Here is a 12,150-nt window from a genome sequence, read left to right as displayed (position 1 = left end):
GTCTTATTAAAATGCAAAAAAAAAAAAAAAAAATTAACCATAAGTTAAAAGAAAAGACAGACCAAACATAATGTTTTCAAACAGGACGATAAAATATGATTAAGAAAACAACAACCACGACCGAACAGAACCTAGAGAGCTTATTGTTTGAGAGCCTTAGGGGAATCAAAGGACCTCTCGATGATTCTGGCAAGTTCTGGAGTAATCATAAGACCCCCAGGAGTGCATGGGGATGTATCCTTAGGGGGGAGAGGCTGACCTCTCACCAAATAATCGGCTGTGTATTCCCAATGCTCAGATTCTTCAACTTTACTATAGCCAATGGCATGCAACCAGGTGGTGAGGGATGTCATATCTTTGTAATCGAAGGGTAAGCGACTAGGAAGAACATCTCTGAGAAACTCAGTTTCATTCCAAACGATGAAGCTCTTGCCGCTCTCACCCCACGAGACAACTGAATCAGTTGAAGGATCATCCACCATATCGTACACACCTCTGATGAAAAGGGGAAGAGGGCGTCGAATTGATGAGGAAGGGGGACGCTCCTTCCTGGCAAGCCTAGCCATCTCTTTGTAGCAAGAAAGGCTGCTAAATCGAATAAGTCCATCATTGCTACTGTCCAAGCCCTAATCAACAGACACAATGCCATATTAAAATTATAAACAAAACAAAAAAAACACCGACAAAAAAACAAAACAGAAAAAAAAATATAAACCTTGTTGTCGGTCTCAATCTTGTCTCGTGACGGTTTAAGGTCAGGCTGACCTCTCATAAAATAAGGGCATGCGTATTCGCATTGCTCATGAGATTGAGATTGTGAAAATCCCAAGTATCCAAGGCACCCTCCGGGAAGACGAAGAGCTCTTCTAAACTCCACTTCATCCCAAACAATGAAACTCTTTCCGCTCTCGCTCCACGAAACTATTGAATCTGTTGAATGATCATCCACCATCTCATACAATTTACTTCGGCAATCAGAGACAAAGGTTTCTCCCTTTTTGTCATGATACATCCTTCCTCCCTCCTAATGAACCCTAAATCCAAAACACCACATAACCCCAGTTACTTATAAACTCTAGTCATAAGAAATATAAACACAATCGATCACCAATAAATAAACATCATTGCTACTGTCACGATCCATCCTTCCTAATGAACCCTAAATTCAAATTACATTATCAATTATAGACTCCAACTTTAGTTGTACGCAACATATATAAACACAATCACCAATAAATAAACATTCGCAATTCATATTAGAATCCAAAGAAAACGTATCGTATGATGAAAGTCGAGATCCTAACCTCTTCAATTTGATCTTCTTTCGTTCCTTCGTTCCTCTGAAAACCAAACTTTATGCTAGAAACAAAGTTAATGCTACTCGACTAGGCTTATTTTATACGAAACAGATAAGCCCATCCACCGGCCCGTATCCGCCTCTTCACTAACTAAACAATGTCTTGTACATTAATTTATACCCTAAACTGAATTTAACAGCTACAAACTATGTTGCTAGATTGATACCAAACTATACCCGAAAATTAAATCCAATTCTCATTGTATTTTCTTTTTGTAATTGCAGTTTTGTTATACTATTTTGGTATATGAGTTTTTCCTCCTAAATCTACCTTTAGCTACCCTTTATCTTTGATATTTCAGATGCAGCGGAAGGGAAAGCGTAAGGAAACATATTATCGAGAAGCAAAGATAGACATGTCCACCTCATATATGTTGTATATGTATGTGTGTAGTAAGTGAAAGTGTCACACATGTCTTACATGCATATTTGGTTAATCTACGAAAATCTTTCATAAAGATTACAGGATCCATTTTCATGTTATTGGTGTGCTTGTGGCAATAGGGGCAATATGGTCTTTAAAATTTGTCAAACAGTTACATACATTGTATTTTGGATAATTGGATCAGTGATTCACAGTATTACGAATTTTTGGATGTCAGTATATAGACTTCCGAAACAATGCATCAAAGGGATAGAGCAACTCTGTTCCTCTTGCCTCTGGTCTGGACCAGCAATGAGCACAAAGCAAGCCAAGATCTCTTGGGAGAATGTCTGCAGACCAAAAGCGGAAGAGGGCTTAGGACTACGGTCCTCACCGAAACAAACCGAGTCTGCTGTCTTAAGCTCATATGGCGCATATTGTCGCAAACCACTCTATGGGTCAAGAGTTACCTGATACGTAAAGGATTTTTCGGGGATATTAATGAAAAAACTTCGCTTGGCTCTTAGACCTCAAGCCTTTGATCAGAAAGGTATTCTAGTTTTGTAAGAAATAACTACATTTGTAAATGTCTTTTAACGGCATTCGAAACAACAGATGAATATCTCATCAGTGCTGTCAAACAGCCGTCATGGTGATGTAAAAACCCATTAATTGTCTTGCAGAAATACAAACTGTACTTTCGTTTAATTTAGTAAATATGCAATTCGGCACCAAACATATCATTTTGGGTGTAAATGTTAAAAACATTACCATTCCCTTACTGCCTAACATTAACTGCTACGTATATACATATTTATACATGTATACATATTTCAATTTACAAATATGAGTAAATATTCACGGACCTTATCGGATCGTACGTCCAGAACTCGACAAACACACACATCTCTAGTACTTTATCATGACGAAACCAAACAATTTTTTCTTGAAGTAAATATAAAATATATGGGAGGAAAATCAGAAACATACCATTATTAAGGGAAAATAAGTCTTTAGAAATGGTGAGTATAAAAATTCAAGAACACCCAGTGTCGTAGAAAATTTGGGACAAATTAAACTTATAAACTTTTAGTGTAAAAAAAAGAAAACTATAGATTGTATAGGAGTTCTCATTGTATAACGTAACTGCATAGATAACTTTGATTTTTTTCTTGAACGTTGCGAAAGCGTTACTATATAGTTTAGCTAATTTAAATCGAAATTTATCACTCATAATAAAAGAAAGAAGAAGAGATTGTAGAAATACCAGGACGTAGATGAGAGAGGAGGCAGTAAAAGTCCAGAAGCAGCCGATGTATGAGTCGGCGATGTAAGCTCCAGCGATCGGGGTGATCCAAACGGCACCAGACCAATTATTCACATTTCTAACCGAAGAGATAGTATAGTGTCTTCGTGTAGTCTTGTTGTCAAATAATTCACCAAGTTCGAAGCTATTCCGTAAAACGCCATCCGCTCAAACGCTTCATACCCTTCTCATACACATATGAGACTATATAAAGATTGTGAATAAATTAAACTGAAGCGATTAATATGTTCTTTAGTCCATTAAACTCATTTTAGCTGGTATAATAGGATGAGAATAGTGACTTGAGATTACTAAAGTACCGAGGAGGAATGAGCAGGCCTTCCAGCGGCCGGTCTTGGACGCGAGGACGGGACGGCCGTAGAGGTCGACGGTGCCATCTTGTGTGTAGACATTTTCAGCCTCCATTAATTTTATTAAATTTTTGTAAAAGTTTGATAATTTTGGGATATTATTGGAAATATTGTGAGGATTAAAAGAGCTATGAGAAGTCAGGTCTGTGAAGATAGACTATGGGGAAACAGTTTAAGGTTGCATGGTGTCTCTTCTTTTTTTAGTAATGAGGATTTGAAGCAAAATAATTGAAAGACAAGGTTTTAAAGATAGCTTGGCTTAGCTCTTGTCTTACTCTTTACAAGAACAAGTATGTGATATATATAACGGCAGCGCTAGATGTTTTGTTTCCTTTTCATTAATGCCGTCATCATCATTATCTTGGTCATGTAACCACCACCATCATCATCATCTTGGTCATGTAACCACCACCTTCATCATCACATTTATAAACCTTTGGATGGTATATACAATATTTAATTCGTCCATTCTGTATTATGCGTTAAATATGGTAGAAAATAAAAAAATAAAAGTCATATATATTGAGCCGAAATTTTCTGGTAATCAACAACAGGTTGCGATGATGACATGTTTTTGGTTCTACTGACAAAAATCACTCAATAAACCTATGCTATCCTGTCTCTAAGAAAAAGGAAACAAATTCAATAACCATATGAATTCATCTTTTTCCTTGTACAAAAGAACTCACTACATTTCTTTTCCATATATATGTCCTTTCGATGCTTACAATAAAAGGTTTAAGTGAACAAAATTAAGAACTTAATTTCACTTTACATATTAATGAAATTAATTCTACAAAATTATCTAAAGATAGATTTGATATATATATTTGTATAATTAGCCTATCTTGTTTCATTCAAATTCATTTTTGTTGTCCATTTTATACTAGCTCTTTATTAGTTTTGTACGTGTTAAAAAAAAAAAATCAAATCAGATTTAAGTAAATGGAAAAGGTAGGAGGAGTTGTTTTCCCTCACTAAATTAATTTAATAAATGACTATATTGGTGCGAGTTATATGTATTCTACATGTTTCGAGTTGCTCAAGTTTCTTAATTCTATAACGGTATTATGAATTTATGAGCTTCTTAGCCTCATCAGAAATACAACCAACGATCTTAATACCGCACGTGCACTATCTAAGACGACTCACATGGAAATGTGATCTATGCATAACATGGGTGGATTTGTACGCGATTCAAATAAACATATAGCTTCTTATTTTTTTTTTTTAATAATGGAACTAACAAAAAAAAGAATGCTGAGATAATCCATTCGGGTTTCAAGTCTTGTTTAAAAAAAAAAAAAAAAAAAAAAAAAAAGGGTTTCAATTCTTGTTTGATACTATCGCCTAAAACTGTTTCCTACGAAGTCTCATCACAAAACGATTATGTATGAACTTTTTTACTTGCTGATACCTTGGATCGAAAGTAAAATTTCTGAGACATTCCCATCCTGTTTGAAACATGAGAAAGGAAAACTTGCAGTGAAAATCAAATGAAACTGACGCGTTTGATGCATCCAATAGAATTGGAACGATAGAGAGCGTGGTCCAAAAAGGTATTGATATCTTTCCCCCACCTTGGGAGTTAAGCCTTGATGGCCCTTTGTCTTTACAAAGAGAGAAAGGGGAAAATGCATAGAGCTTGATGAGGTATGCTCAATAAATGCATCCAACGCCTTAATATCATTTGCTATACCTAACATTTACATCCTAAATTTTCAAAGTGAATTCTAGCAACAAATTCCCTATTTACCATTTATCTTAATCTGATAGCTAGACGCCTAGAACTGAGCTTAATTCCCTATTTACCATTTACCGGAATCATTTAACTAGCTAGAAGCCTAAAACTGAGCTTGAATCGTTATAGTCTACGTAATTGTATTCAAATAGGTTTAGATAAATTATAATATACTCAAATAATTTTAAAAGTTGCAGAAAATGGTAAACAAATATGAAGAAGATAAAACATTTATTTTATTTTTTGCCAGATAAAACATTTATTTGCATAGGATAGATCGTGAAAGAATCCGAAAAATTGTTTGCAAAATGACGAAAATGGTTTGGTTATTTGATGAGCTCGGACATTATCGAGCAAGAGATGCTGATCAGAACAACACGTAACAAACATAGCTAAAGAAGGACAGATTTCAAAAATGGTTCCAACCATTCTTAAATTTGACATTACCGTAAACGAGTGCACACTGTACAATGACAATATTGGGTCCAAAATCCAAATCATGAAACCACGTCATTTTTCGATGAGATAACTTAACTTCTCTCTCTTTTCCTCAATGGTATCACTATCTTACATGGGTTGTAAATCTTGTGAAGAATAACTATATATATTGTAAAAAAAAAAAGTTTACATAATTATATAGATTCGTAAAACATAACATAAACTCTTCATAATTCCTTAAATTCAACGTTTCCGAGGATACTGAATCTTTTCATTACGTTTTGCGGTCCCGCGTGAATCTTTCCATTACGTTTTGCGGTCCCACGATAATTATCTCTCAAGTTATATGTTATCAATAGTTTTTAAATTCAGTTTAGGGTTATAAATTAAATAACAAAACATTGTTTAGTAACGTGGAAAAGGAAAGAGATAGGCCGACCAAATACGGGCCGGTGGATAGGCCTTATCTGTTTCGTATAAAACAAGCCTAGCGCGAGTCTTTGTTTCTAGCTTAGGGTTTGGTTTCAGAGGAAGGAAAGAACGAACGAACGAAGAACAAATCGAAGAGGTTAGGATCTCAACTTTCATCATACGATACGTCTTCTTTGGAATTGCGAATGTTTATTTATTGGTGATTGATTGATTGTGTTTATATTGCTTATAACTAAAGTAGGAGTTTATAATTAATTGGGGTCGTGTGTGTGTTTTGGATCTAAGGTTGGATGGATCGTGACAGTAATGATGATGGACGTATTCTTTTTAGGAGCCTTTCTTGCTACCAAGAGATTTGTAGGCTTGCTGATAAGGATTGTCACTTCTCATCAATTCCACGCCGTCCGCTTTTCGTGAGAGACGTGTATGATATGGTGGATGATCCTTCAACTGATTCAGTTGTCTCGTGGAGTGATAGCGGCAAGAGCTTCATCATTTGGAAGGAATCTGAGTTCCTGGGAGATGTTTTTCCTAGGTGCTTATCCTACGATCTCAAAGATATGACATCCCTCACCGCCTGGTTTAATGCCATGGGATATAGTAAAGTTGAAGAATCTGTGCATTGGGAATACACAGGCAATTATTTGGTGAGAGGCCAGCCTCCCCACCCTACGGATACATCCTCACGTACTCCTGGGGGCATAATGATTTCTCCAGAAGAGGCCAAAATCATGGAGAGGTTCTTTGCTTCCCCGAAGGCACGCAAACAATAAGCTCTGTCCGGTGGAGTTGCTTTGCTCTCTCGTGGTTGTTGTTGTTTTCTTAATCTTATTTTATCGTCCTGTTTGAAAACATTATGTTTGGTCTCTTTTCTTTTAACCTATGGTTTTAACTTATGGTTTTAACTTATGGTTTATGTTTTTTTTTTTTTTTGCATTTTAATAAGATAGATCATTATGATCTTTTGGTTCTGTTGACACAAAATACCTGAACTGAAAGCTTCTACATCAAATGTCTCAGGTTTTACTGTGTTAACAACTAGACGGAAGATGAAAAATTAAAATCTGATTCCACTTAGTATATGGCTATTATTTGGTACAGGTAATCAGAGATGCATTCTTAGGCTGGAGCTGACTTTTCAAGTAGATTGGTTTCATCGGTTCAGAACAGCCACATGTTATTTTGAGGAAAGACTCAGTTTCAAGAGTGTGAATTGGGTTGTGTAATTAGATTAGAGTTGTGCTACCCAGCAAAGATTTAAGAGGAAGAACGTAAATATGGTTGGGAGTTCTGATTCATGAAATTGAATCTGATCCAGAAGTGAAACAGGTGGTTGACAAGGCTGAATATATTATCAAGAAGGTGAATGAATCATGTGAAGCAAAAATCATCAAACTTGGCAACTTATTGTGTTCTGGTCAGTGGCACAGATGACAAAATCAAGCTGTGAGTATCTTCAAGAAGGGGTCTTGCAGTTGTGCCAACGTATCCGTGAATAGACCTCTGTCACGTACTCATATTTGTTAAATTATGGGGGTCTTATTACACTTGTATATAAGGGCATCATTATTGCTAGGACTAATTGTTAAGTCCTTAGATTAGTTAATTATTATTTAGGTGTTAAGGACTAAAGTTAAGGACAATTTTAGAAAATAGGATTATTGGTAGGACTTATTGATGTTTCTTAGTATATTAATTAATTATTTAAATAAGTAATGATATATAAAAGAAAAAAATTAAAATAAAACATATAACATTAAAATTGAAAACATGAGAAAATTACAAAAAAAAAATTACAAACATGATAAAAAAGCAAGTAGATAAAAGTCCCATCGTTAGCTTAACTTGCAAAAACAAAAAATTGAAAGACATAGATATCAAGTAGAAACATTGCTAATAAAGATAAAAATTGAAAGAGAACATGATCATTTCCAACAACACGTTGAAATAATTTTCAACACGTTCCCAGAAGGTCCGTGCATTTTGATCGTTTCCAACAACAACATCCTTAGATGTGTTCAGCCCGCCACTTATCAGAACCTCGTCGTCAGCAGGCGTCCATTTCTTGCTCTCCCTACATTCCACTGGTGTGACTACAGGTTGAGATGGCACGTCAGCTTGTTGGGAACTGAAAGGGGGGATTTCTGATGCTCCAAGGTTCACACTAGAATGAAAACTTCCATAAGGGTAGTTTTCATGGTTAACAGTTTCGTGTTGACTGTTAAGGAGTCCTATATAACCAGAGGACTGGGTATATGGATACCTTGAAGCCATACCAATAAGAACAGAGAAGATAGGAAAGAACAGAGAAGAGAGAAAGCGAGATAGTAGATTGCGTCGATTATACAATGTATGGTTGAGGTTTAATAGCCAAAAGTTTAAAGTGTGGTAAGTAAACCACATTATGACTAACCATAAACCAACAAGGTCTTATCAGAAGTTATTACACAAACAACAACACAAAAACCAATCAAGTTAACTTTTACAAAGTCATTTAATTCAAAGGGTATTTGGTTTCAATCAAACTAAGTTTCAAACTTTAACTTTAAATAATCAGACTCAATATATAACTCAATTTCAAACTCAATAAGGGCACGGTTTAACTGAAACGATAGTATTAAAAGGCTGACTATATTACATCATTCATTACAGAGCATTTTATACATGAAACTTGATATATAACTCAATGTATAACAGGAATAGAAACGAGAGTCTCTAACTAATCAGTTGCAATATATATATGAAACTCAAAATTAAACTCAATACATACAATAGAAACGAGAATCAAACAAAGAATCAGATGCAATTCTCAATATATAACAGGAATTCAAATGATCCTAAATGAAATCAAGCATCAAGGCCAGCTAATTTTCTTAATCAAATCAAACATCACGGCGTTTGTACAACGAAATTGCTAAACTGTTCTATCCATGCAAGGAAGACGAAACAAGATTAAGAAAACCGTAACTCTATTTCATTTACAATCACAAACCACAAACCCATTCATCACAAACGACGATCCGATTCAGAAACATCAAAACCAACCAATCACAGAACAAGGCGGATACAAATCAAAAATCAATACATAATCATCAAAATCCCATGACCGATCCCACAAACCGGAGATACAAATCGTCAATCACAAAAAAAAACCCATGAAGGAGGAGGAAGACATACCTCGTTTAGGTCTGAATCGGCGGAGAAGCGGCGATGTGATGAATCGATTGACTCGGCGAAGAAGCGTTGAAGAGGCAGCAGATCGATTGAATCGGCGGAGAAGCGTCGATGAGGCAACTACTCGCACCTCCGGAGAACCTATCGCCACTGCTATCGCCGCGGAGAAGAGAGAATCAAAGAGAAGGCTGGAAAATAGAAGAGGACGGTCCGACTTTCCCCAACCCTATTTCGACTTCCAACCGGATGCTGCCACGTCGCCCATAAGGACGAAGCCTAAAGACCTTAATTAAGGTCCGTTTACAATGATATTCGATCTTTTTGATTTATTTTTCGACCCAATAATATGGGGGACAGGCCTTAGGACTCGCGATAATGATGGCCTAAGGGTCTGGGTCCTTAGGTTCATCTTCTTACACTATTTTATTTTTCCAGGTCGATTAAATGCAAGGAGCGATGTGTACAGTTTCGGAGTTGTGCTTCTAAGAGATTTTACGCGTAAAGAAGCTTTGGACTTCAACAGGCCGGCTGAAGAAGAAGACCTTGTGGAATGGGCTAGACCTTACCTCACAAGCAAACGCAAAGTTGTCCGAATCGTGGACCCTCGGCTAGACACACAGTACTTACCCGAAGAGGCAGTGAGAATGGCCAGCATTGCGGATTGGCGGTGCAGTGTATTGGAGATTGGATTTATTATCTGCAATTCAATCATAATTTATATTTCCATCATTACAATTTTAAATAAATAATTTATGATATAATTAATATAAAAACCCTAAAACAAATATTTGTATCAAGTGAGTTTCTCCCTAAATTTTATTGTTTTTTTTCAAGTTTATTTCGCGTTTGTTCTCATGATCATCGCACCATTGATCAATGTCAAGGATGATGTCCACTAAATTCATTCTATTTAAAATAATAATAATATGAAATCTTTGATTCAGTCAAAAATATTTATTGTCGGCAATATCCTTATAATGTAAAACAATTTTAACTAAACCAGGAAGTACCAGAAAGCCAGAGATTTGACGCGGCATAATGTATGAAGCAAACGTGAGGCTAAGAGATCCGGTATACGGATGCATGGGAGCAATCTCAGCTCTACAACACCAAATTCAAGCTTTACAAGCCGAGCTCACCGCCGTACGATCCGATATTCTCAAGTACAAGCAACGAGAAGCTGTCGCCACTTTGATCGTACCTTCAAACTCTCAAGTCGCCGGATTTCATAACTCTGGCGGCGTCTCCGTCATCGCACCACAGCCACAAAGACCGTCACTCCACCCTAACCTACGGCAGCCCATCCTCCGCCTCCTCCATCTTCTTGTGTTTTCTCTCAACCAACCACAAGACCATTAGAATACGGTGACATTGAAAGTGAGAACAATTCCTACTTCGGTTAAAATTTATTTCTACAGAAGCATACACATACATATTATTTATTTCGATAATTTGTGACCGGCGATTAGTTAAATTAAAATAAATATATAAGCGAGGAAGGTTATTATCCGAAGTCTATTTGCACACAAAATTTGGTGCAAGTAACCTTTTCTATAGTTAATTTAATACTATTATGTTGCTTGGATTTTAGAATAACAAGAATTAAAGAAAGAAATTCGGTTAAGTCCAAATAGACTTCGGATAATAACCTTCTCTTGTTGATAATTCGGATAATAACCTTTTCTACCGAATTTCTTTCTTTTATTCTTGTTATTCTAAAATCCAAGCAACATAATAGTATTAAATTAATTATAGAAAAGGTTACTTGCACCAAATTTTGTGTGATAGCTGGCTTTGGATCTGCAGAATACGAAAACATAGTGTTTACTGGTTGGATGAAGTGTCAGCTGTATGTTAATTATTACTAACTCATTTAATTTAATTTCGTTTTATTTAATTTTATTTTCGTGGTTTCCTTAGCGTATCGAAATAATCAATCCAGCTTATTCATGACCATATTCAAGCAAACAATGTTGGGTGGTAATGTGGTTAGTTTAAATTTTAAACATTAAAATTATCTTCAGAGGTTTTTTCAATAACAAAATAGTTTTGTAGTTGTTAAATTCACTTGAGGGTGATAAATGAATGAATTTACAAGACATTGTTTAGTTAGTGAAATTGTATTATGGCAAAAGACGGCCGACCAATAAAAGCGGATACGGGCCGGTGGATCGGCTTTATCTACTCCTGGGGATCTTTTGGTTATTCCAGAATATGCCAAAATCATCGAGAGTTTCCTAGCTTACCTTAAGGCTCGCAAACAATAAGCTCTGTCGGTTCTGTTCGGTGGAGTTGCTTTGCTCTGTTTGTTGTTGTTGTTGTTTTCTTAATCGTATTTTATCGTCCCGTTTGAAAACATTATGTTTGGTCTCTCTCTTTTCTTTTAATTTATGGTTTGTAAGATAAAAGATGTTTGCATTTTAATAAGATAGATCACTATGATCTTTTGGTTCTGTTGACACAAAATACCTGAACTGAAAGCTTCTCTCTATTTTCTGGACTCAATCTATTTTATCGTGTGCTTTAAGTAAAACGTTGTGCTTACATGGTAATTAGCTGGCAAATCGATTGTTTTAGAATCAGATCATTAGGCTTGTTCAGAAACAGACAGAAGCTGGCGAGCTGGCGATGGCTCATGGTTTCATCAATGACCGACGATACTGTGGCATAACTGCCTGTTGGAACCTGGTGGACTACTTTCTCATAAATTCAAGTTCAAGAACAAGGATTTGACTGGGAATTTGTATCAACAAGAGACGATGGCTAGATACCAGAATGTATAGGAAGTTATTGGTATGTTTGGGTTCTCTTAGCATCAAGTTTGAAGCACAAGTAGAAGTCTGTATGCATCATTATTTTACCGACTGGAAGTATGTACGTCACGTATCCTTGCCTGCCTAGTGGTGAAAATATATATGGCTTTAAAAAAAGCTTCATGAGATGGGTTTACTTATGATTTTATAGAAA

The 12,150-nt window shown here is 36.0% G+C and overlaps 4 protein-coding genes across 4 annotated transcripts in view; 2 read left to right on the top strand and 2 right to left on the bottom strand.

Annotated features, from left to right (window-relative positions):
• LOC106342058 (protein NRT1/ PTR FAMILY 5.1) overlaps nucleotides 1–3,681 on the bottom strand; it is a 26,066-nt gene extending 22,385 nt beyond the window's left edge. Inside the window, exons 1-2 of the mRNA XM_013780850.1 lie at nucleotides 3,348–3,681; nucleotides 2,989–3,211 (exon numbers count right to left, since the gene is read on the bottom strand). The gene's annotated coding sequence lies outside the window, so the exon portion shown is untranslated. The remainder of the gene's footprint in view (nucleotides 1–2,988; nucleotides 3,212–3,347) is intronic.
• The window catches only part of LOC106342060, a 19,690-nt gene extending 12,853 nt beyond the window's left edge, over nucleotides 1–6,837 (top strand). Inside the window, exon 4 of the mRNA XM_013780853.1 lies at nucleotides 6,810–6,837. The gene's annotated coding sequence lies outside the window, so the exon portion shown is untranslated. The remainder of the gene's footprint in view (nucleotides 1–6,809) is intronic.
• On the bottom strand, nucleotides 32–1,421 carry LOC106342059. The gene is made up of 3 exons (XM_013780851.1): nucleotides 1,305–1,421; nucleotides 716–1,034; nucleotides 32–626 (listed from the first exon to the last, which is right to left on the bottom strand). The coding sequence occupies exons 2-3, from the start codon at nucleotides 1,010–1,012 to the stop codon at nucleotides 141–143; spliced, it is 783 nt and encodes a 260-aa protein (XP_013636305.1). The 5' UTR covers nucleotides 1,013–1,034; nucleotides 1,305–1,421; the 3' UTR covers nucleotides 32–140.
• On the top strand, nucleotides 6,300–6,782 carry LOC106339183 (heat stress transcription factor A-4a-like). The gene has a single exon (XM_013777980.1). The coding sequence runs from the start codon at nucleotides 6,300–6,302 to the stop codon at nucleotides 6,780–6,782; it is 483 nt and encodes a 160-aa protein (XP_013633434.1).
• Nucleotides 6,838–12,150: the final 5,313 nt, after the last annotated feature.

Source organism: Brassica oleracea, chromosome C4 (genome assembly GCF_000695525.1).
Source record: "Brassica oleracea var. oleracea cultivar TO1000 chromosome C4, BOL, whole genome shotgun sequence".
Classification (NCBI taxonomy): Eukaryota; Viridiplantae; Streptophyta; class Magnoliopsida; order Brassicales; family Brassicaceae; genus Brassica; species Brassica oleracea.
This window is presented reverse-complemented; position numbering and strand designations above follow the sequence as displayed.